Source organism: Hemicordylus capensis, chromosome 3 (genome assembly GCF_027244095.1).
Source record: "Hemicordylus capensis ecotype Gifberg chromosome 3, rHemCap1.1.pri, whole genome shotgun sequence".
NCBI classification, from domain to species: domain Eukaryota; kingdom Metazoa; phylum Chordata; class Lepidosauria; order Squamata; family Cordylidae; genus Hemicordylus; species Hemicordylus capensis.
Genome location: NC_069659.1, coordinates 90,602,132 through 90,626,636, shown reverse-complemented (window position 1 = coordinate 90,626,636; position 24,505 = coordinate 90,602,132). Strand labels below are relative to the sequence as shown.

At 42.5% G+C, this 24,505-nt stretch overlaps 2 protein-coding genes across 3 annotated transcripts in view; both read right to left on the bottom strand.

Annotated features, from left to right (window-relative positions):
* The window catches only part of DOP1B (DOP1 leucine zipper like protein B), a 111,088-nt gene extending 101,982 nt beyond the window's left edge, over window positions 1-9,106 (bottom strand). Inside the window, exons 1-2 of one of the 2 annotated variants that reach the window (XM_053305280.1) lie at window positions 8,976-9,106; window positions 3,410-3,580 (exon numbers count right to left, since the gene is read on the bottom strand). In XM_053305280.1, the coding sequence (XP_053161255.1) occupies window positions 3,410-3,547 (138 nt within the window). In that variant the 5' untranslated portion in view covers window positions 3,548-3,580; window positions 8,976-9,106. The remainder of the gene's footprint in view (window positions 1-3,409; window positions 3,581-8,975) is intronic. The other variant, XM_053305279.1, reaches the window with a different exon arrangement.
* Window positions 9,107-20,166: 11,060 nt separating this feature from the next.
* On the bottom strand, window positions 20,167-23,962 carry LOC128350498 (carbonyl reductase [NADPH] 1-like). The gene is made up of 3 exons (XM_053308920.1): window positions 23,677-23,962; window positions 20,642-20,758; window positions 20,167-20,174 (listed from the first exon to the last, which is right to left on the bottom strand). Exons 1-3 carry the CDS (start codon window positions 23,960-23,962, stop codon window positions 20,167-20,169), a joined length of 411 nt encoding a protein of 136 aa, XP_053164895.1.
* Between the last annotated feature and the right edge of the window lie 543 nt (window positions 23,963-24,505).

Here is a 24,505-nt window from a genome sequence, read left to right as displayed (position 1 = left end):
CTTTCCTTTCACTGTCTCTATAATTGGACTAAATTTGGTTGAAATCAAGGCCCACAAGTTAGATCTCTTGCACTTCCATTCAAATGTTCATGCATCCGCCATCTTGGAGCGAGGTGGATGACATCATTACAAACTACACCATTGGGGCATCCCTATGTGTCCATACAGCTGTACCAAATTTGGTTCAATTCAGTTAAGCGGTTCACAAGTTAGCCCACTTGCACCTCAAAAGTTTACGGGTCCACCATCTTGAATTGGTGTGGATGACATCATCACAAACTACGCCACTGAGGTATCCCTGTGTGTCATTCACTGCAACTGTACCTAATTTGGTTTAAATTGGTTAGACAGTCCACAAATTAGCCCGCTCGCGCCTCAGATGTTCATGCAGCCGCCATCTTGAATTGGAGCGGATGACATCATCACACACACCACGCCATTAGGGCATCCCTATGTGTCCCTACAGCTGTAGCAAATTTGGTTCAAATCAGTTAAGTGGTTCACTAGTTAGCCCACTTGAGCCTCAAAAGTTCACGCATCTGCCATCTTGGATTGGGGTGGTTGACATCATCACAAACTATGCTGTTGAGGTGTCCCTATGTGTCCCTGCAAGTGGTCCAAGCGTTGCAAAGCTGATGGTGGGGGTGGAAACACATGGACACACACAGAGAATGCTGGGTGATCTCATAAGCCTACTGGAAAGTAGACTAACAAGAGGCTCTTCTCTCATTTGCACTGGGATATGGAGTTGGTGAGAGGCTATGGAAGCTTCTTCTATTGTTCAGAAGGGATCTCTGTTGTTACTTAAACTCGTTGATAACCGGCAGCGGAGACAAGACCTCTGTGGAGGAGATCTGTGTAGTGCTGGGTGTTCCAATCACCAGAGGATTGGGGGCACTCACCTGAGGTGAGCCAGCAAGTGGATTTGCCCATCCAAGTTTAGGTGTCACACTTAACATTTGTGGAGCCCTGATGGAACCATAGTTCAGATGATATCCCAGCCAAGCTAGTAATTGACACATTCTTCCAAAGTTTCCAAATGCTGAAATTTTGACAGCTTATTATGAAGCACTTGGTAAAATCCACCACCTTACCAATATCTGCACAAGGAAGGAGTGTAAACCAAGTCATGCAGCCCTGATGGCTTCTTGGGATCTGTCACTGTATGTTATATTTTTCTGGATTTTGTGATAAATGCACTTTAAAAAAAAAAGCTTTTTTAAAATCTGGATTAAAGTCCTGCAGTTCCCTTTTTCTGGCCATAATCAAATCCCTTTCCCATTTATTTTTAAGTTAATCTGTGCCATTAACACCTGGACATCCATTTGCCTAACCCCCTTGTTAAAGTTTAATGGCAATTTAACAGAAACTAAACTCAGCTAGTTTGTAACCCCATCTCAAGGATCTTCCTCTCACCTCTGCTTTTCTGGAAAAACATGATTTAATCTGTTGTGGTGGCAGTGGGGAGGGGAGGGTGTCTAACTGCACAAATTCTGTATTATTAAGTTAAAAAAAGAAGCTTGCATTTCTGGTAGAAGAAAAGGCACACACATATATAGGAAGTACACAAAGATTTGTTCTAGGATAGTGAAGGACAAAATTGAATTGAAATGTGACAAGAATGCTGGTCTGAACACAGCTTAAGAAGATTAAGTAAATAAAAAACCTGCAGCAGATGGGCGAAAGCAACAGAACGGCTGAGTCCTACACATCTAATTCCTAGGATGTTGCAGCATATTTTACAAGCCATCTCTCAGAACAAGCTTATTTAACTAACAGTTTGAAAATGTCTATAATCCACCATTAAGGTAGGAAAGGAGCAGTTCTCAACTTAATCTCAAAGGGATAAAATCTCTGTATTTGGTGTTTTGAAGTAGCCTCAGATTTGTATAAACCAGGGTTCTCAAACTTATGTTCCCAGATGCTATTGCACTACAACTCTCCCATCCTCAGCCACTGTGGCTGAAGATGATGGAAGTTGTAGTTCAACAACATTAGGGGACGCAAGTTTGAGAACCCCTGGTATAACCCATTCTTCTCATAGGGCTCAATAACTGGCCTAATCAAAGGTATTTCCCCCCCTTTTTCTTCAGGTTTAACAAGCCCTTTGTGGGAAAACATATGGAGCTGTGACCAAACAATCTTTATTGTGGGACAGTCTTCTAAATAAGAAGCAGAAATATTTACAAGAGAAAAAAGAAGTTACCCAAAAAGGGGGGGGGGTTCTATGTCTCCCTAAACAGAGAAATAGGACCCTAGATATTTCAAGGTATACTTTTTGCCAGACCAAAATCATTGTGAAAATAGCTAATCAACAAATTATTAAGCAGACAAATGTCTAAAATGTTTTATTAAAATAAAACCTAATGATCTGGAGAAATGATTTACAATTTCATAAAAGCATCATTTAAAAGTTTGTTTTTTAAAATAGTTCAGTGAGCAATGCATCCAAAATATGAAGTTGAAACTGTAATTTTACATTACAAACAAGATAGAAGGATCATTTCCTCTATGATATATATATATGTAATTTTATTTCTTAGTTCTACTTCACTATTTTGAACTAAATTTAAGAAGTGAATACACAACACAACAGGGAAGAATAACTGATGGTATGTTTCCTGATAGGGGTAAAATAAGTATACTGCTGCATCCATAAAGCTGAGTAAAGTAAAGCTGTGCCATTGAGTCAGTGTAGACTCCTGATGACCACAGAGCCCTGTGGTTGTCTTTGGTAGAATACAGGAGGGGTTTACTATTGCCATCTCCCGCACAGTATGAAATGATGCCTTTCAGCATCTTCCTATATCTCTGCTGCCCGATATAGGAAACATACCAGCAGGGATTCAAACCAGCAACCTCTTGCTCCTTTGGCAAGTTACTTCCCCGCTGCACCATTATGTGGCTGAAGGCACTACTAAATAGAGAAGTTGTTGATTTTATTTTTATGTTACTTTTCCTGCACTGAAAGAGCTTTTATAAAAACTGGCTTTAAAAGTCTCAGATATTCAAAACATCTATCCTTCCAATCATTCGTTCTTCAGTCTCCAAGATAAGTTTCCTCAGAACCAGTAACTGAAAGGAGTCAATTGGTCCAGCGCAAAGACCACCACTGAGATCCTATTCCACACAGGATGAGAAAATGTAGAGGCCAAGCAACCAGAGTCCTCAGCTATTATATTAGGAGGAACAACCTAATACATCTTATTGTAACCTATACAGTGGAGGTTGGTTTTTGGTTTTGGTCACCTCTTTTGACACATCCAGAATCTGGTCATCAGCAGTCTATCAAAATAAAATATAAACTATAAACAAACACTTTTTGTAGCTGTTACTGAGTACAGGAAAACAGTACAGGAGGAAAATTGTTCATGTAAATAAAAACTTTTTAAAAGCTGAAACATCATACCTTATTGAGTTTTCCAAGAGAAGATATAAGATCTGCCCATTCACTTGAAGATTCAAAGTTCCTCAAAGCTTTATCAATTGCAGAGGAATAATTTCTGTATCTATAGTCAGCAAGCAACTCCTGTTCTTCAGGGTCCATTTTAGATTTTCATAGCCAAAGCTGTCTGGGAATCTAAAAGAAATGCATGCTGATAAGAATCTCCATTACATTTGACATACTGAACTCATTCTTTGCAATAAATGAAGCCTGCTGTCAAGTCAATTTCGACTCTTGGTGCCCACAAAGCCCTATGGTTTTATTTGGTAGAATACAGGAGGGGTTTACCATTGCCTCTTCCCGCACAATGTGAGATGATGCCTTTAAGCATCTTCCTATATCACTGCTGCCCGATACAGGTGTTTCCCATAGTCTCGGAAACATACCAGTGGGGATTCGAACGGGCAACCTTCTGCTTGTTAGTCAAGCATTTCCCTGCTGCGCCACTTAAGGTGGCTATTCTTTGCAAACAGATGTGCAAATACTTCTAATGAGAGAGGTAAAGCCGAAGTCAGCAAAAAATACCTTAACTTCTTTTAATGCCCTAAATGAAAAGTTAACTCTATAAAGAACCTGAAATAAGCTTAGAGGTTATATTCAATTCTCCAAATGCTATACATTGTGGGAACTATTCACTTTCACAGGGAATCTTGAAAGGGAGGGTTACAGGCCACCTCCAGCCTCAAAGGCAGGATGCCTCTGAGTACCAGTTGCAGGGGAGTAACAGAAGGAGAGAGGGCATGCCCTCAACTGCCTGTGGCTTCCAGCAGCATCTGGTGGGCCACTGTGCGAAACAAAATGCTGAACTAGATGGACCTTGGGCCTGATCCAGCAGGGCTGTTCTTATGTTCATTCATTCATTGTTTAACTAAAAATGAAAATGATACAATGTTAAACATTGAAAATGCACTCATATGCTATAATGCCCTAATTCTGAGCATAAAATACCACTTAAATAATCACTAAAAGCTGTGCATATATTTGAAAAAGCAGTGCTACAGGCATCATAAGAACATAAGAAAAGCCCTGCTGGATCAGGCCGAAGGCCCATCTAGTCCAGCATCCTGTTTCGCACAGTGGCCCACCATCTCATATGTTAGCACAATTTTTTATATAAAACTGTCCTCATTCTAACAAAGACATTTTACTACAGGCCAGCAACTTCTCTACTATTCTGTTGAATTAAGGTTTTTATTTATTTATCGTAAAACATACACCAGAATATAAGAAACCCTTAGCAGATGAATTCACAATGTAATACAATAAATCATCAGACAATGATATCGATTTCCAAATACTCAGTTGAGTCTGAAAAAGTGCAATTTGTAAATATTTAACTTAGGAAGTGTAACCCCTGCTAACCGGGCAGAGAGGCACTTTTTAAAGTGGTGGCTCTCTTGTATTTAGCAGGGGAACAGCAACAGCTCCTGTTAACGCCCAGTATAACTGTCCCTCAAGATTATGAGCCCCTCTGCAACAAGAAGCCATTTTCCTGTTCCTTTTGCAATGTAAATTACTTTCAGAACAGTTTGCTGATGTTGAAATGTGGTTCATAAAATATTCATAAAGCTAATTTGTGACAAAATATTTGTTTTCGCTATACTTAAGTATACTGTCAGGACTATGAACAGAGTATACTTTACATATCAACACAAATATAGCAGAGGATGATAACATACACACTATTGTGGGGCATATCAAGTATTTTCTGAACTATCTGTAGTAACAGAAGAACATCCATTTGCACATCCAATCTGCTATACATATCTAATGCCAGAACCCTTGAAAAACCCTTGAAAACAACCATAAACAAGAATACATTGCTTGTATTCAATGAACTCAGGGCAAAAGGTTCTCTCTTATGTACATAATTTAAAACATCTCACTTGCTTAATGTCAGCAATTACTGCATACTTTTCACTATGTTTTAATTCCATATGAATTTAGTAAAACAAGCGTAGCAATAATTATTTTAACCACATATCAGTATAGAAAAATATTGATAAGATTTGGGTTAGTGGAGGCGCATTAATATTTTCTCCAAGCCTTACTAGGTTACTAATTAACTCTTAATGAAAGCAAAACCAAACAAAATAGCAGGAGCTGATTTCTTAGATTAAAAGCACAAAACATACTGTGTTGTGGGAGTTGTATGTGAGCACATTTATCAACTTCACATTATTCTAGGAGGGAGTGTGTGTCTGTTTAATATCAGTTATCCCTGCTAACTGAACAAAGAGACACCTTTTAAAGTGGTGATTCTCTTATATTTAGCATGGGGAAAGAAACTCATCCTATCCAACCCCAGCACAGTAGGGATGTGCATAAAATGAGTTTTGCTGGCTCAATCCAAACCAGATTCGAACCAGGCCCAGTCCAGTTCGACCTGGTTCAAAGCTCGACTAGTAAACAACAAGGTGAGGATTCCCCTTTACCAGTAAAGAGGCAGGGGGGCTTCCCTAAGGGTAGGGCAGGTGGGAGGGAGTCAGTTACTACACCAATAGGGCAATGGATCCTAAACTGTCAAAAGGCACAGGTCAAGTTATTTTTGAACTCCAAGAAGTACATGATACAACATGGGGGTCTACCTTTCAAAGAAGAGAGAAAAAAATCTTGGAAATGCCCATCGCTGTGTTCAAAAGTAGTTCTCCAGATCTCTGCTTTACTCTACAGCAGTCTCATTCCAAGAGTCAATTTTAAATTGAAATTTCTTTTCTAAGCAAATTTGCAGTTCTTGGAGTGTCCTCAGAGTACTATATGGTAGATTATGGTGCTTGTGGCCACCAAATGAACTTTATAGCTAGAGAAATATCTGAACTGATGTGTCTAATTAATTAATTAAATTAATTTTTACATTTTATATCCCGCTCTTCCTCCAAGGAGGCCAGAACGGTGTACTACATACTTAAATTTCTTCTCACAACAACCCTGTGAAGTAGGTTAGGCTGAGAGAGAAGTGACTGGCCCAGAGTCACCCAGAAAGTATCATGGCTGAAAGGGGATTTGAACTTGGGTCTCCCCGGTCCTAGTCCAGCACTCTAACCACTACACCACGCTGGCTCTCTGAGGAATATGAACTCCTCAGTGGAATTCTCTCTGTGGAATATGAATTCCACATTCATATGTGGAATGTGTCTTCCACATAAAAATGCAGCACTCTGGTCACACCGATATAACCAATATATCATTACCTTCTTAACCCCTCTTAAGAGATAAAATCAATATGGGGACGAGGCTGTAGCTCCGTGGTAGAGCATGTGCTTTACATGCAGAAAGTCCCGATCCACCTCCAGGTAGGAAAGACTCCAGCCCAAAACCTTGGAGAACCACTGCCAGTCAGAGTAGACAGTACTGAGCACGCTAGATGGACCAATGGTATGACAGCTTCCTACATAATATCACAGTACAACACAGGGCCTTTGCAAAAGGTTTCCTAAGCATCTGGAAGTTAGGCATACTGAGGAGTATTGTTTTACATATTAATGCATATGCCAGAGAGAATGAGTGAATGAATGAATGAATGGAGATGCTTGTCTACAGTTGCCAGCAACTCATCTGATGGCCAGGCCTTCTCTGTTGCTGCCCGAGACTCTGAAATACACTCCCTGCTTAAATAAGAGCCTCCCCATCTCTGACAACTTTTAAAAAGTACCCAAGCTTTTTAATTTGACCGTGGGTTTAAATTGCTTTAAGGGTTTTATTTTCTGTGTTTTAACTTGTTTTATAGTGTTGTAAACTGTCCAAAGACAGAAGTTTGGGGTGGTAAACAAGTTTGATAATAATGTATTCAGATGGCAAGAGGGAGTCAAGGAAGAGAGAATACAGATGGGAATATTGGGGTCAAACTACATGGAAACCCAGATGATAACCTCCCAGAATCTAGCTAGAAGACTGGGAAGGAAAGTGGGAGAATTTAAAAGCTCATGTATGCAGGCTACAGAGCTCTGCACACAGTCATCTGGGACAACTGCATCCTTCTAAATGACTCCTGGAAAGCAGACAGCAGCGTTCCTAGTCAAGGGCTGTGTAAACAAGCAATTATATGGACAAAGCTGCACCTAAAACAAGAATACAGAATACATGTTTTGGGATTTGACCTAAATCCAGATGAAACCTCCTTTCACTGAAAGCGTAATGGATTTCATTTTGGTACCTCTATAACCCTTGCATCCTCTAAACCTGAACTCTGATATTAATAGTCCTGCTTACTACAGTGCCCACAGATTCACTGGCAGCTTGGCAGTCATTACCAGATTACATCTTAGATAGGGTTCCTGCACCTCAAACAATAAAACAAAAGCTTCAGTTTTCATCAGCTGCAGTTTCTGACACTAAATGGAACCTTGTACCATGAGAAGCATGTGCCAAGATTCTTCCTTAGAACAACTAAAGGCACAGGAACAAAGTCTAGTTTTTATCGAGCTATTCCAGATTCTCCCACCCACTATAGACATGGTGCTTTGGGGGATTGCTATCCAATTGTGGCAGCTCTGTATGTGAACAAGAAACCACAGGGCTAGCAATATCTTTCCCTGAAAAAAAATCAAGAAGAAAAACAACATACAGAACAAAATGCACACATACAAAAAGTCACCTCACATTTGATTTTTTTTAAAATACAGCTTTTAGTCCATTGCAAAATACACTTTTTCAACAGTATACAATAGGATGTTCTTCCAAACATAATTGCAATATATTTTTTCTCCTCTCCATGTTGCTTACAGAAAGGGAAAGACTGCAGTGGCAGAGATCCATTCCCCAACAGAAATCAGTACTAGAGAGCCTGTTTTACAGAGACTGAAAAAAAAGCCGTTTTCTCAACAACCTAGACATTTCCTCTCCTCCTCAGCCCCCGGTTTTTTTTTAATTTCAGCTGTACTATACTAAACAGGCACAAAACCGTGTGTAAATAAGGTGAGGTAGAAAAAGATACTGCATAATCGATGCAGCATGAGCCTTCCCACCGCCCTCTCCTCCTTTGCTGCTCCTACATAGCAAACACGAGCAATATCAACATAAGAGCTGGTACAACACCCAGCTAGAGAAACACCTAGGGGCAGGACATAACCTGTTGAATTTTCAGAAACTGTGAAAAACATACATGTATGTACGTATGCATGCATATTACCTAGAACTGGGAGGGGGGGGAGAGAGTTACATCGCTCATCTGGTTTAGATATCATTAGAAATTGAAGCTAATGGACCTTGCGGATGATATACCGTAAATGGAGGAAAGGCTTTCCAAAGAGGTGGGGGAGGAACTAATTGCTTTGTTTCTCCCTTCCACTGTATATATTCCCATTATCTGAAGGAGAGGAAGTTTAATCTCATTGGGCACTGGGGGAAAAAGTGTCCTCTGCAAGGAGAGAGAGGTGGGGGCATTCCTCACAAGAAAACCCTATTGCCTCTCCTTCACTGCCACCATGCACACAAAAAGACGGGAAGGGAAAAGAACTGGAAGCGCCACAAAGAAGACGTTCTCAATAGAGAAGCAGCTGAGCTGACCACCCCCTCCATCTTCCCTACTTACCACCTGAAGAAGAAGAAGAAGATAGCAATAAATGCCCTGCTGCTGCTCCCGCGGTGGGAAGGCGCTGCTGAAGCTTCGGTCGCTGCGACGTGTCCCAAAGCGGGGCGGGGCGGGGCGCTGCCGGAGGGCGGAGGCTAAAGGGGAGGGAGGAGAGAGAAGAGAATGGAATAGCCCGTCGCTATGGTGACTGACTGGGTTATAGAAAGTGATACTACAACTCCTCTACTACTCCAGCCTTCAGCCAGGCTGGGTGGTACCATTGCACGGTGGGCGCCGGGAAGAAAAAGATAAGAGTTTTAACATGTACATGGATCCATTTCCTCCGCAATGCGGTTAAAGAAGTTCGTCCGCATATTTTATTCAAGTCCAACCCGACTAACTTATTGGCCTGAACATGTGAATGTTAACCTACTCCAGGGCTGCTCTTCCGCAGATGTTGGCCTACAACTCCCATTATCCTTGGCTATTGGACACTGCGTCTGGGGATGATGGGAGCTGTAGTCCAAAAAATATGGGGGGGTGGAGGCAAAGTTGGTGGACTCAAAGACACACCCCGCCTCCCCACAGTAAGATGGTACATTCCAATAACGTAAGTTTGGGCATGTCTCTAGTTCCACCTGCTGGCAACAACGGACGTTGCAGCAAAATGAGAGATTATTTTGTGGCGACCTTCACCTCCAAGGCAGAACGTTGTAGTCAGTCAGATTGAAAGGAAATTCCAACGTGCATAAATGGGATTAAAATATATATATTCTTGTCGTAAAAAGCATCCAATCAGACACGGGATTGATGAGAGTGCTTTTTACAACTTTATTTTTTCACTGAAGCATAAACATGCTAGTAAAAATATTTGTTTAGAAGTTACAAAACAAAGTTCAAGCTTTTTTGCCACTATAGTTTCAGCAGAAGGGGTTGTAGATGGGCCAGGAGGGCTGCCTACTCGTAGCCGCTTCAGAAACTAGTCAGCTAAAAAAACCCAGGATATAAATAAGTCGCGTATTAAATTCTGTGCAGAATCCCAATGATAAAACTCATTTCAGCTGATTGTGTGGAGAAGCAGTACCTTGTGCTAAAGACAGCATGGTGGGAGAGCCAGCGTGGTGTAGTGGTTAGAGTGCTGGCCTAGGACCGGGGAGACCCGAGTTCAAATCCCCATTCAGCCATAAAACTAGCTGGGTGACTCTGGGCCAGTCACTTCTCTCTCAGCCTAACCTACTTCACAGGGTTGTTGTGAAAGAGAAACTTTCTCTTTCATGTAGTACACCGCTCTGGCCTCCTTGGAGGAAGAGCAGGAAATAAATGTAAAAATAATAATAAAAATAATAATAATAAAGACAGCGCTCAAGAGTCCTGGTGCGGAAGGGACCTGGGGCAAGCTTACATTTGTGCTGGTGTACTGTTCGACCTTCTCGGATCCAGAGGTGCACCTAGGTAATTTTGGAGCCTGGACCTAAAGGCCTTTGGAGGCACCCCCCCCCCCGCAAATTAAACATAATTATGCTCCACCAGGAAACCACACCACCCAGAACAGACTAAAGATGCGGGGGGCGGGGGGCTGTGGAGGCCCTGGATTTCAGCCCCGGAAGTCCAGGCATAACAGCACCTCTGCTTGGATCACGTTGTGCCCTTGGGAGTTCAGTCAGATTTCCTCATATATTGAACATTTTGTCCAGTTTTCTTTAGCTGGAGCTATCAAAAGCGATGCTCATGAAATTACATGTGGCAGCAGCTCTTGACCAGAGAGACAGATGGAAATGGACTTCATGCCGTGCATCTCTTGTAACTACCTGCCTATGTTACCTATGGCAAGCTAAAGAGACAGTGATCCACATGATGCAGCTCTTCATAAGAAGGACTGCAGAGACAGCCCATGAACAGCCTATTTTTGCTTTTCTCCCATATCTCCAAAAGCCTTTTCCACTTGCATAATTTCCCCCCTCCCCTGCGCTCACTCAGCTGCTTAACGGTCCATTGCCACAGGGCCATTGACACTAGAGGTTTCCTAGGAACGTAGGAAGCAACCAATACTGAGTTAGACAATTGCTCCATCTAGCTTAGTATTGCCTACACAAACTGGCAGTGGCTTCTCCAAGACTGCAGGCAGGAGTCTCTCTCAGCCCTATCTTAGAGATGCCAGGGAGGGAACTTGGAACTAGGGATGTGCATGCAACCATGGCAGGGTGGTTCGATGCCGGTGGGGATGCTGCTTTAAGGGTGGGGGAGGGTGCACTTTCCCCTCCCGCCAGGGACCTAGCTAGGGGAGAGGGGGGCTAAATTCATCCCTCTCTCTGGCGGCCCCACCCAGAGTGAGGAAGATAATGAAGAAAATAGGTGGACCTGGAGGGCCCTCATGAGCTGGGGGCCCGTGTTCTTTGAACCCTTTCGCTCAATTATAGCTACGCCCCCGCCTCCCGCCGCTTTCCCCCTGCCAGAAATCATTGCTGGTAAAAACCTTCAAGGTGGCAGCGTATCTCCCTGCCGCTCCTTCCCCCTCCTCAGCTGGAAGTGGTCAGAAGTACCGAGTGCGCATGCGCACATCGCATGCGCATGCGTGCACGTCATGTGCACACACTCACCCAGTACTTCTGGCCACTTCCGGCTGAGGAGGGGGAAGGGGCGGCAGGGAGGTACACTGCCGCCCTGAAGGTTTTTACCAGCAACGAGCGCCAGCGGAGGAAAAGCAGCGGGAGGGGTAAGTGCACCCTGCCCCGCCCTTAAAGCAGCACCCCTGCCGGCGTAGAACTTCGAACCAGCTCCATGTTCAAACCTGTTTGGAGGCCCGTAAAAGGGCCTCTGAACAGGTTCATGCACATCTCTACTTGGAACTTTCCTGTGGACCAACAGCCCCTTTTACACTGATGCATCATGTCATGATACACTGATGCATCATGATACACTGATGCATCATGATGCACTGATGCATCATGTCAGCCAACATTTTGCTTTTCATTTATTCATTATTATTTCATATACTTTGGGTCTCTTGGTTAAGTGAAACAGTGTTGTGTAGCAAGCCATTCTACACGGCTTATCTCATTCCATGTGAGCAATATAATTTTTCTGAGTGAGATCACACATAGCAACTTTGCCTTTTCAGTCAAATTTCTTAGAAATAATATGATTATCCTTTGGGCAAGGTAGGTTTGAATTTAGAAGCTGGCAGTGTTGGTAGCACAAGTAAGTTTTCAGGGGCATTTTCCAGATTAGACCCTGCAACGGAGTCACATCGTATCTTGGAAGTGTGCTTCCACACTTCCTGCGTTGTGACACTGCAGTCCCTATGCGGACAGCAGGGTGCAGTTCATATTTCCAATGTCTTTTGAATTTAATCGCTGTGATACAGAGCTAGGATGTCTTATATCTGGTGTAAAAAAGTTGCTGTTTTTTCAGGTTCTTCGTTTCCACGAGACTGCTCCCACTGCTGTTTACGTTTTGAATGCGACTTGCCTGAATGGAGGCATTTTGCTGCTCAACTAGTCTGAAAAGCTCCCAAACCAAAATAACTACTACTGACAATAAGTGTTTCTATCATTCATTCGGTGTGTAGGGGATTATAGCCTTTGTCTCAGAGCAAGCTCATGTGAGGGAAAGAAATGCTGACTCATCCCTGCAAGGCTTTCTTGCAAAGGCTATTCCTAAAACTTTCCTGTATTTCTGGTAGTTTCAAAAATGGCTGCTGCCACCACCACCCTTTATCAAAGAGTTTGACCCTCCCTGAACACCCTGGCTAGATGGGCGAAGGCTAGTGTTTCTTAGTTTAGTTACATTACAGATAAACAATAATAGACCAGTATCAGGAATATGCAAAACACACAGAAAAGAAACTGAAAATCTGATGCAAAGTCTGACTAAACAAACTTTCCTTAGACTAAACTTCCCAAAGCCAAAGCCCTGGCTTCCTTTGTCTTGAACTGACCAAAACCCTGGTTGAGAATCAAGCCCCTGCAGTCCTATTTTCCAAGGTCTGCAGCCAAACTCCACGGCCACATGTCTTGCTCACACCCCCCAGTCTTCTAAGCAAATAATCTTATCTTCCTCCGTATGGCTCTCTAGGCCCCACCCACCTGGTGTGCTGCTTGGCTGAACTTTGGAGTTCACCAGCCTGTTAGTCAGGACAGGGTTCACTTCTGGTTAACTCTTTAGGGGAAGGCTGGCTGGTCACTACACGGTGGCTAGCAGTTGTTGGGATATGTAAGAACAGCAACACATGCTATATGTCTTCCAATAACTCAACTATGTATTGCTTACAACTCACTGGAAAGGCCCAAGATAGAGAAGTTGGAGTTAGATTGGTGAAAAAAAATGTCAGCACTGTCTTTTGTTCCTTGTCCATCTAGGGCCCTAAGGAGATTGTACAGGCTCAACCACTCATACAGACCTCAGCTGCAAAAGTGAAACTTTTTCCGCTAGTTCCTCACATAGCCTGTCTCATCCTGAGGCCTTCTGGGACAGCCTTTTAAAGAGACAGTGCACAACAGCAAGAACTACCGTATGTGTTGTGTGTATTAGAGGGACTCTGTCTAAATCTGGAGTAACTAGACCCATATCGAACCCCATACTAGGCGATTGCTGAGGTGCCAATGTAAAGGGAAGTGTAAGGAAAATGCAAAGGACTCTAGGGACTTCACAGTTTATTGCTGAGTGGTATGCTGCAGTAGATTGCTTTTATTAATGTTTGTTTTACAACCAAATTAAATCTGCTTTGGTATTTAGTTATGTGAGGTTGTAAATATCCTTGAGCAAGTCTTGTTTATGGTCGATATTCAAAAGTGAATACAGTTAAAATTTAATATGAATAGTTGCCATAAACTTAAACTGAATAATATAACTAGTTTGTGAATGCACAATAGCACGGTGAGTTTCTTCTTTCTCAGATTGCCTTGAAACAAAGAATATTTGAGAATATAATCTAATAGAAAAACAATTCTCTCATACACTCATGATAGAAGCAGCTCCAAATACACAGGCTGTTACAGGAGCACAAAATTTGCTCTGGTCTGGTAAATGTAAATGAATATAACTACTTGCTCAGTCCATGTGGAATATATTAGCCAAAATCAGTATCCTGCATTTCATGTTTAAAATCTTTTTTGCACACGTATTTTGCATGTTTATTTTCTTATAGGTATAAAAAGTGGACAGGAAGGAAAAGCGAAAGAGAGGAAAAACAAACTCCTCTTTGCCCTGCTGCTGCTACATAACAGGAGAGATATCACAGCAAATGGAGGCAGACGTTTGGAGCAAGGAAGGCTCCTCTATGGTGGGCTGTGCCCACCCTGGCAACAAGGAAAAACTGCAATTAAAGAGTCTCCAGTTTTGTATTAACAGTCATTGCATTAACCAAAAGTTCAGTTCTTCCCAGCCCAGAAGCTCCCTCCAATGGTTGTGATCCTTACAGGAATGTGAGTCAGTGAGATGGAAAATAGCAGGGTGGGGGGAGTGAGGTGTGGAAGAGACACACACCTCCTTATGCCACATATTTATGTATTTATTATTTATCATATTTATGTACTGCCTGATATATACATCTCTAGGTGGTGTACACAGTAAAAACACAATTAAATCAGTTTCACAGATTAAAAACAATTCATAGAATGAAACAATTTAAATAATTTCACGGGATACAATGAAACAGATTTAAATTAATTTTAATTAAAAGCCAGGAAGCTTTTTACACAGGCTTTTGAAGCCCTTTAATTTGCATCTCCTCCGGCATGGAGAGGGTGCATTCACATATCGGCTAGATTAGATTTACTCTGAAGCCCCTGCGAGTTATCGGGGAGCAGTTCACACACTTCGGGTTTTTCACTGCGCGTTAAGAGTGTAGCCCAATTTATATCTGGGGTTAAAAAATCCACTATTTGCAGTGGTTTTTCGGGACAACTTCAAGTTCACAGTAAAGCATTCCCATAAACTTGTGGTAAAACCTGCTGTGTGTAAAAGTCCCTGAGAAAATAGGTGTATCTAAGGGTCTTTTAAAAAGCAATAGGAGATGGAGAAGCTCTTATTTTGATAGAGAGTACATTCCAAAGCCCTGGGGCAGCCACAGAGAAGGCACAGATGAAGTGGCCCAGAGTGCTTGTAATTCTTTTTCATTGTAGCTGTCTACACCAAGTAACTGGGAAACAGTAAACAAATCAACTTTAAAACACCTCCCTATTACACCATTTAAAGTATCTTCTAGAGGCAGCTGCAAAATGATTCATAAACCAGTTAGCTCAGGCACAGAGGCACATACAGAAGCTCATACAGTGTTTTCACTAACAAGCCGGCCATCACCACCAGGGGGTAAAAGGGCTAAATACACTGGAGTCTCTGCTTCCTCATCTGGAGTTTTGGGGGCTTTAAGACCTGCCAAGTCAGTCCTGACCCACCCAGGGCATCAGGCATTCAGGAGAATGCCATCACCTTTCCTTGTCTCATTCACTCGCCTTGCTTGAATTCTGGACAGAACTGTCACTCCTAGTTTGGACACCCCATAAGCAGTATTTGGCCAGCCCTCCTTTTCATGTATCTTCTTCTTGGTGTCTTGCACAAATTTTTCCATGAGCTCCTCTAGCTCCTCTTCAGTGATTGTGTCATTGTGAAACCTTTCCTGCAGGTCTTGGCTGCATCTGGCAAGATCTCAGACAACCAAGCTACTGGTGATATTCACTACCCTACCTATGATTTAAAAAATAAAAATAAAAATAAAATTCAGTGATCAGCTCTGCTCTTCAAAATATTGGAATAAAAAGCAGATGGAAATAAATGCCAGCTAATATGCAAATTAGAAAGAATATATGACCATGTAGACTGCTTGAATGTTAATTGAAACAATTGAACTAATACAAACTAAAACAAAATGATTCATATAATAAAAATGTTGGGAATTCTCTCGGGTAAGAGAAACCCTTTTTCATTATAGCAGAGTGCACAGAGGCACAACACAGCGGAATTTAGTTAGGCATGCGTGTATGCTGAGAGTAAAGTAACTTGGAGCCAGTTCATAGTTTCAAATCAATATAAGTAGTATTTATTAGAGAACTCCATTCTAGATAGGAAAATGAGGAGATAGAATCTCTAATCTATCTATCTATCTATCTATCTGGATGCAGATGGATTCTGCATCTCTGCACACATGGTGCAGATCAGAGGAGTATGCATGTTGCAAGGTAGAAGGAAGGGAAGAAAAGGGAAGAGGAAGGAAGTGGCTGGAAGGAAGGAAGTCCCTGAGATTAGCAATCTACATTCCAAAGAGATAGTGTCAGAGCAGTAGAGAAGGGATGACTAGTGTCTTGACCCTCTAGCCCTCTGACTCACTAGTCTGTCCGCCCATGTCACTGAGACAAGAGACAGTGCAAAGTCCTTCACTTCCAACAAAAAAATACATATTTAATTCAGAGTTTTAGAATTTGATGGTTCTGTTGACAATACCTTCACTTCTGATATACATGTAGGAAAGAGGATTTTTAGATAGTTAAGGTGGTTTTTGCCCTCTGTAGAGCAAAAACCAGCCACTTGTTTGGAAGACCCTGCATGCATACAACTTTGTGTTGAGGCCCTTCTCATCTGTTCCACTGAACATTCATTTTTATTTTTGGCTATTTTAGTATGGCTATCAGGGACATGGCAAGCATTGGGTGTGTTGGGGCTTCAAAGCTCTGAAAAAAATTAGAGTATCCTATAAGGTTACAACAGCAGGAGTTATCTGACAAGTGAAGACACTGTCTTGGATATCCATAAGAATGGATGGATACATGTGGGAATATGTTGTAAAAGCAAAAATCACCACTTTACCACTTATGAACATATTGTGTGCAACAGGATGCTGGACTAGATAGGCCTTGGGCCTAATCCAACAGGGGAAAGATAAACATTTGGATTTATCAATAACTGGACATATTTTATTATTTTTTGTAACATGTCAATTGTATACAGATGTACAGTTGTGTCTTCCACTGTGATGATTTTGTTACAGGATCCAGAAATGGGACTCTGTACACTCCCCAGCACCCTTACACAAGTGCCTAGTCTGGCTTCACTTGTGTTGGAGAGAAGTAGACCAGGAGAGGAACAGTGTTCAGCACTGAAGTTAAGAGTCAGCTAGGTAGTCAGGTGAGGAAGGAAGCATGGTCACAGCATCCAATCCCCATAGGAGTCTGCACAGAGCTTCCTGACACCCCAATCCAGGCTGTCCATATGGCCACTCTTGAACGTTGCTGAGACCTCCAAATTCAGGCACTATGGCTTTTCTCCCTTTCCAGCACTTACCTGTATTCATCACCTAGGTGTTAAAGCCACTCAGTCTCCTTCCTGGATCTGTCCAAGCCTTAGAGTCAACAAACCCTGCAAACCAACATTTAACTTCCCAAGTAATCCCAACTCTCCAACTTGCCCCTGGTGGCTGACCAGCTCCAAGCCATCTTGGAGGAAACTGATTATCTAGGCCCATTTCAAATCTTTAGGGTGGGCTAGGGGGTTGAGATATCCTAGCCCCCTAGGAAATGGTGTTAGCCCCTTAAATGCCTGCCTACAGGTAGTAATGGGCTGGATGAGGGATAATAAATTGAAGCTGCATCCAAGCAAGATGGAGGTGCTCTTGCTGGGGGTCGTAATCTGCAAGACGGGATAGAATTTCTTATTCTGGATGAGGTTACATTCCCCCAGAAAGAAAAGGTCCGTAGCTTGGGAGTGCTCTTGGACCCAGGTTTCACCCTGGTCCCTCAGGCTGAGGCTGTGGCCAGGAACGCTTTTTACCAGCTTTGATTGATTTGATTACTCCATCCATTCTTTGATGAGAATGACCTGAAAACAGTGGTACACCAGCAGGTAACCTCAAGATTGGACTACTACAATGCGCTCTATATAGAGCTGCCTTTGTAAGTAGCTTGCAAACTACAGTTAGTCCAAAATGTGGCAGCCAGATTGGTCTCTGGGGTATCCCGGAGCAACCACTTTATGCCTGTTCTTAAACAATATCACTGGCTGCCGATATGTTTCCAGGCAAAGTACAAAGTGCTAGCTATTAAATTTAAAGCCCTGAATAGCTTAGGTCCAGGTTACCTGAAGGAGTGCCTTTCTCTACAAGATCCCCACTGCTCATTAGTACCATCAGGAGGGGTCCATCTTCGGGTGTCACCAGTTCATCTGGTGGTGACCTGGGATCAGGCCCTCTCAGTTTATCACCCCTAGGTTGTGGAACATGCTGCCCGTGGATGTTAGAGGATTCTTTCTTGGAGACCTTCAGGAGAACCTTAAGAGCCCATCTTTTTAGCCCATCTTTTAATGATATATAGTTTTAATGTTAATTTTAATGAGTTTTAATCTGGTTTAAATTCTTTAATTTTAATTTTATATTATTATATGTTTTTTATTTCAATGTAAACTGCCCTGAGCCACTTTTGAAAGGGTATATAAATTGAATGAATAAATGAATAAAATTTAAATCCTAAACAGCAAAATGGTGGTGGCGGTTCTGGCAAAACTCATGTTATTCAGGGCACAATCCAGTTCTCGGCCAGTTCTATTGTGACTCAGCAGTTGCATTAATGCCTACCCCCAGCTGTGTCAAATTGCTGGCTTGTGGGCTGGATTCAGCCCATGGAGCTCCATTTTCTGGGCCCCGTGAGCAGCTGAGCATCAACCTGGCCACTGCATTTCCTTCCCTCTGACCTGCCATGTGCTAGAGTGGCAGCATTGCTGCCCACCTGCCGCAGCTGGCTGGCTGGCTTGTTTTGTTTTTCATTTGTTCCTTCCTGCCACCACCAGTATTTCTCTCTCCCCCCACCCCTCACTTGGAAAGAAGCATGTTGCCTTCCTCCCAGGCTGCCATGCTCCTCCCCACTGCATCCTTGTGACTCCTCAGCTCACAGAGAATAGAGCTGGTAGCAAGCATGAATTGTTCCCTTTGCTAAGCAGGGTCTGCCCTGGTTTGTATTTAAATGGGATACTACATGTGGACACTGTAAGATATTCCTCTCAGGGAATGGGGCCTCTCTAGGAAGAGCACCTGCATGCAGAAGGCCCTGGATTCTTTCCCTGGCATCTCCAAGATAGGGCTGAGAGAGATTCCTGCCTATAACCTTGGAGAAGCCACTGCCAGTCTGTGCAGACAATACTGAATCAAATGGACCAATGGTCTGACTTAGTATAAGGCAGTTTCCTATGTTCTAAATAGGAGTGAGTGGAGGGCAAGGGAGGTAGAGGGGAGAAGGAGGAAGAAAGGAAGAGAGTGAGAAAAGGGGGAAGGAGGAGGAAGAAGAAGACAGAATAAAGAGGGTGGAGCAGAAAGGGGCTGAAGGAAGACAAAACAAGTGAATGGGGGGAGTAAGGAAGGAAATGAGTGGAGGAGGAGGAGGAAGAAGAAGATAATGAAGACAGAAGTTGGCGAGAAACACCTTTCTCTGCATGAGTCAGTGGAGGTCAGGGGAGTGGGGAGAGGAAGGAAGAGAGTGATAGAAAGAGGGAGGAGAGTAAGACAGGAGGCAGGGGCAAGACACCAGCGCAAGACAAATGCGGCCTCCCTGAGGTGCATTGTTATAAAATTTGGTCCACTATCCAATTGAATTTGAAACCCCTGGTCTAGCCCTTTGGTCTACAGTTTAATTGCTGGCAGCAACAATGAGCAACAGAGTAAATTTATGTAGATGTAATGGCTTCTGAAGGCTGCAAATAACGTATTGTAGAATAGTTACACCAAGACAAAGGCAAAATGTGTTCAGTCCTTCCACAAAGTGTGCTAACAAAAAGAGGTAGTCTGCCTGTCACCGAAAAATGTGTTACTACAGAATAAGAATGCAGGGCTTACCTTGTGGTTTTATGAGTGACAATAACTCATTGCAAATATTTCTGGTTGCAAATAAGTTTGTTTTTAGAGTCTCTTCTGCTTGTAAGGAGATCTCAAGCCAATCAGAAGTCAGTTCGAGAAAACCAGTCAGCAAGGGGAAAGCAGCCATCCAAAATGCAGCTTGCCACTTGCATCAGGGCTGATTAGATCTGAACTCTAATCAGGCCCTTTATTCTAGGGGTGATTTGATTTAAGTTCAAATCATTCCAATCCCCTGATTCAAGCTCAAACTGATTTGCACATCTCTAGTTCCTACCCCCTGAAGAGCTACTCTTGAGATACAGTGGACCCTTTGGAATGCTGCAGGATAGAGTTTGGGGACTTCATGGATCTTCCACTTGGATCTGAGCCATTTTTTTCATATTAAATCACTGAAGAAATTCAAAGAAGAATGTATATAAAGAGTAGAATCCTATAGAGGTTTACTTGGAAACAATTCCCATTCATTCTTATAGTGCTACTTCCAAATAAGTGCATATTTATTATTCTAGATTCCACCCCACAAAATGTGGTTAGGGTCAACTTTGCAAGTCTACAGCCTAAAGACAGGGAAGTTAATTAGGGTTAACTTAGGGTTGCAGGCAAGAATCTCTCTCAGCTCTATCTTGGAGAAGCCAGGGAGGGAACTTGGAACCTTCTGTTCTTCCCAGAGTGGCTCCATCCCGAGAGGAATATCCTACAGTGCTCGCACTTCTAGTTTCCCATTCGTATGCAACCAGGGCAGATCCTGCTTCGCTAAGGGGACAAGTCATGCTTGCTACCACAAGACCAGATATCCTCTGGTCTTGTGGTAGCAAGAACACAAGTATCCCCCATGGTATAACTGTGGTGAACTTACCATTAGGCTTCAACAAGGGTAGCATTTCTGTGCAAACATCTCTGGTTGCAAAAAAATTTGTTCGGAGTGTCACTTCTGCTTGTATACCCATTGAAGTTGGATCATGGGGTTCTTTTCCTAAAGAAGGAGAAAGGAAATAAAAGTAAGGAGTAATAAACTGAAATCTCACACTTCTCACACTGAAAATCACTTTTGTTCTTTCAATCCCCAAGATCATTTTGAATAAGTTAAGATGTATTTATACAGAAAGACTAAATAGATTAAATGTATACAGAAGGACTAAATGTTATGGTGCACCCTAAGGGTTAAAGTTGTAGGGAAATGCCATAAGTAAAAATGGAAAGTTTATCACATGCTTTTACTAATACGATAATGCCTATGCCTAAACAGGCTAATCTCTTAGAGATGTGCACAAAATTGGTTTGTCCAGTTCGGTTCGAATTCGAACTGGGTTCGAACCAGGAGGGGGTGGTTTGGTTTTGGTTTTGCTCGAACCTCCCCCTGGTTCAGTTCGAATATGAACCATTTTGAACTGGTTCAGACCATTTTGGACCTCCAAAAGTGGGTGGGGTGGTAGCTGGCACCCATGGGTACCTGTCACCAAAACCCCAAAGCAATCGGACACTCGTACGATTTTTTAATGAATTTTTGAAATTTATTTTTATTTTTTCTCATAGAGTATAATGGTACTCAAACCAGATCATTATTCCCTATTGTGGAGCACCCATGGTTGCCAACAACCACCCAAACCCCGAAGCAATCGGACACCCCTATGATTTTTTATGAATATTTGAAATATTTTCAATTATTTTTTTAATAGGGTATAATGGGACCTGTACCAGCCCATATCCCCTATTGTGGAGCACCTAGGGGCACAAATGTGGGGTGGGTGGTAGACACCCAGGGTTGCCTACCACCCACAAAGCCCCAAGGCAATCGTACACTCCTCCGATTATTGGTGGATTTTAAAATTATTTTGGAATTCCTCATAGGGAATAATGAGGATTGCAGCAAATGTATAGCTTCACGTGGGGGGAAAGGGATGTCCTAGAGTGGAGTGTGGTGGGTGGTAGTGCCCAAGGGGGTCAAGGAGGCTATTAGAATTATTTGAAAGGAATTTTGCAAAAGGCTGGTTTTTAAGTGATTTTTGAAGTTTACATGACTTTAAGGTTTTTCTCCATAAAGAAGCATGGAGGTGTCAGCAAATATATAGCTTCACATCGGGGGCAAAGGGGTGGCCTAGAACAGAGTGTGGTGGGTGGTAGCACCCAAGGGGGGGGCAAGGAAACTATCAGAATTATTTGAAAGGAATTGAGCAAAGGGCTGATTTTTAAGTGATTTTTGAAGTTTGTGTGTCTTTAAGGTTAGCAGATGAGAGTGGATTCATAGTTTGTCATTGACAATCTTATATGCTACCAATCTACACTCAGAACACTTCAGAAACAACAAAACCCAGTACCCCATGGGTTAGAAACCCATGGGAGTGGTTGGCACCCTCGCTCTGGGCCACCCCAGCACCACCCAAGTGCAGTTATGAGGCTGCTGAAACCTCCATTATTCCCTATGGAGAAAAACCTAAAAGCCACTTGTGGGGTGCTGGGGTGGCCCAGAATGAGTGGTGGTGTAGAACACAGAGGGTGATAACCACCCCCATAGGTTGCTAACCCATGGGGTACTGGGTTTGTTGTTTCTGAAGTGTTCTGAGTGTAGATTCTTTGGTAGCATATAAGATTTTCAATGACAAACTAGGAATCCACTCTCATTCATAGGAATTCAAATGGATTCATATTCATTTCAATTCACTCTCATTCATAAGGAATTCAAATGAATTCCTTTCAAATTATTCTGATAGCTTCCTGCCCCCCCCCGGACACTACCACCCACCACACGCCGCTCTAGGACACCCCTTTCCCCCCACGTGAAGCTATACATTTTCTGCAATCCTCATTATTCCCTATGAGGAATTCCAAAATAACTTTAAAATCCACCAATAATCGGAGGAGTGTACGATTGCCTTGGGGCTTTGTGGGTGGTAGACACCCCTGGGTGTCTACCACCCACCCCACTTTTGTGCCCCTTGGTGCTCCACAATAGGAGATAATGGGCTGGCCCATTATACCCTATTAAAAAAATAACTGAAAATATTTCAAATATTCATAAAAAATCATAGGGGTGTCCGATTGCTTCGGGGTTTGGGTGGTTGTTAGCACCCATGGGTGCTTAACAATAGGGAATAATGGGCTGGTTCGAGTCCCATTATACCCTATGAGAAAAATAAATACAATTAAAAATTTCATAAAAAATCGTACGAGTGTCCGTTGGAAGGTAGGTACCCATGGGTGCCAGCTACCAACCCACCCACTTTTGGAGTTCTGAACCAGTTCAAACCTGTTTGAACCGGTTTGAATCGAACCACCCCCAGTTTGGTTCAAATTCAGACCTGCAGCTCGAACTTGATGGCTGGTTTGGTTCGAATTTGAACCATCAAACCACCCTGGTTCAAATTCGAACCGGTTTGAGTTCTAACCGGTTCGCACATCGCTATTATCTCCAGAAAGAGCCAATGACACAAATTATGACACAGTACACTCTGTTAGAAGAGATACACTCTGTTAGGAAATAGCTTAGTGAGACTTTAAATGGAATCTTGACTAATCTTCCTATGTATCCAAACCTGTCAGATTTCAAAATATAGCATATTTCAAGAAAGAGAAGCTACAGAAGCTTCATTCCTTTGGATATTTCTTCTTTTCTGACTCATAGTGCTTTTAAATAAGCAACCAAAATGAGGAACGTAACAGTAAATGGCAGGAAGTGACCAAAGAGCACTTTGCCAAGAGGAAAAAATGACAAGGGCTGCAACCTGGACGAGAGCTGGGCTGCTTAAATCCTGCAGCCTATCTGCAGGATTGCAGTCTGATTGTAATAGCCTGTCCCATGTCCAGTGTATATGATCCTTGGTTAGATCATCATCTACAATTCAGCATTCTGTATATAATGTATGTTTTCAATACAGTAATCTTCCAACATATTACCTTTGGTAATTATTCCTGCATTGTTGACCAGCACATTTAATCCTCCATATTTCTCCTTCAGGAAATCACGGAGGTTTTGGATACTTTGCAGGTCACTGATGTCCAGCTGATGGAAAAGTGGCTTCAACTTTTCCTCCTGCAGCTTTGCTACTGCAGTCTTGCCTTGTTTGGTGTCCCGGGATGTCAGGTATACATCCCCAGAGAACTGCTTGCACAAACCCTGCACAATGGCAAATCCAGTGCCTTTGCTGGATCCAGTCACCACAGCTACTGGGATGTTGGACATTCTTCCTATCAAGTGATTGCTAAAGGAACTTGCTAGCAACAGTAATATCAAAAGGGAGAACATGATATTAATAGCTTGTTTATTGTAATGAATTATTAGGTAAGACAGTGTTCAGTCTTACTGATGACTTTGATTTATAACTCCAGATATTGTTTCTGCGTGATCTGTTACCCTAGTCTAGTCATTTTAGGTCACTTTTTAGTAACTAAAGGGAGAAAATCCCAAAGTTTTAAAAATCAGTACAGATGTCAAGGACACTATTGTAAGTAGCATATGAAAAGTCCTGATCGTTACGACTCAAACTTTGGTAGCCATCTTGGAAAAATGGCCACCAAAAATATTTTTTTGCATATATCACAAACCTCTGCTCCGACAGGAAAATGTTAAATATAAAATTTTTAGAGCATCGCATTCTTTATAAAAAATGTGGTCTTCAGTGTAGATTTCAACCAACAGTTTTGCTGTAAAGTGAGGTTTCTGAGGAACTACATGGTGATTGTACCCCTCTTTTGTCAGTTAAAAAAAGTTATAGCCTGCCCCTCC

Bases quoted from the DNA above. Each gene is read 5' to 3' on its own strand.
- LOC128350498 (XM_053308920.1), bottom strand. From the start codon at position 23,962: ATGTCCAACATCCCAGTAGCTGTGGTGACTGGATCCAGCAAAGGCACT. The intron at 20,759-23,676 runs GTAATATGTTGG...CTCCTTCTTTAG, and splicing joins TGCAGGAATAATTACCAAAG to GAAAAGAACCCCATGATCCA.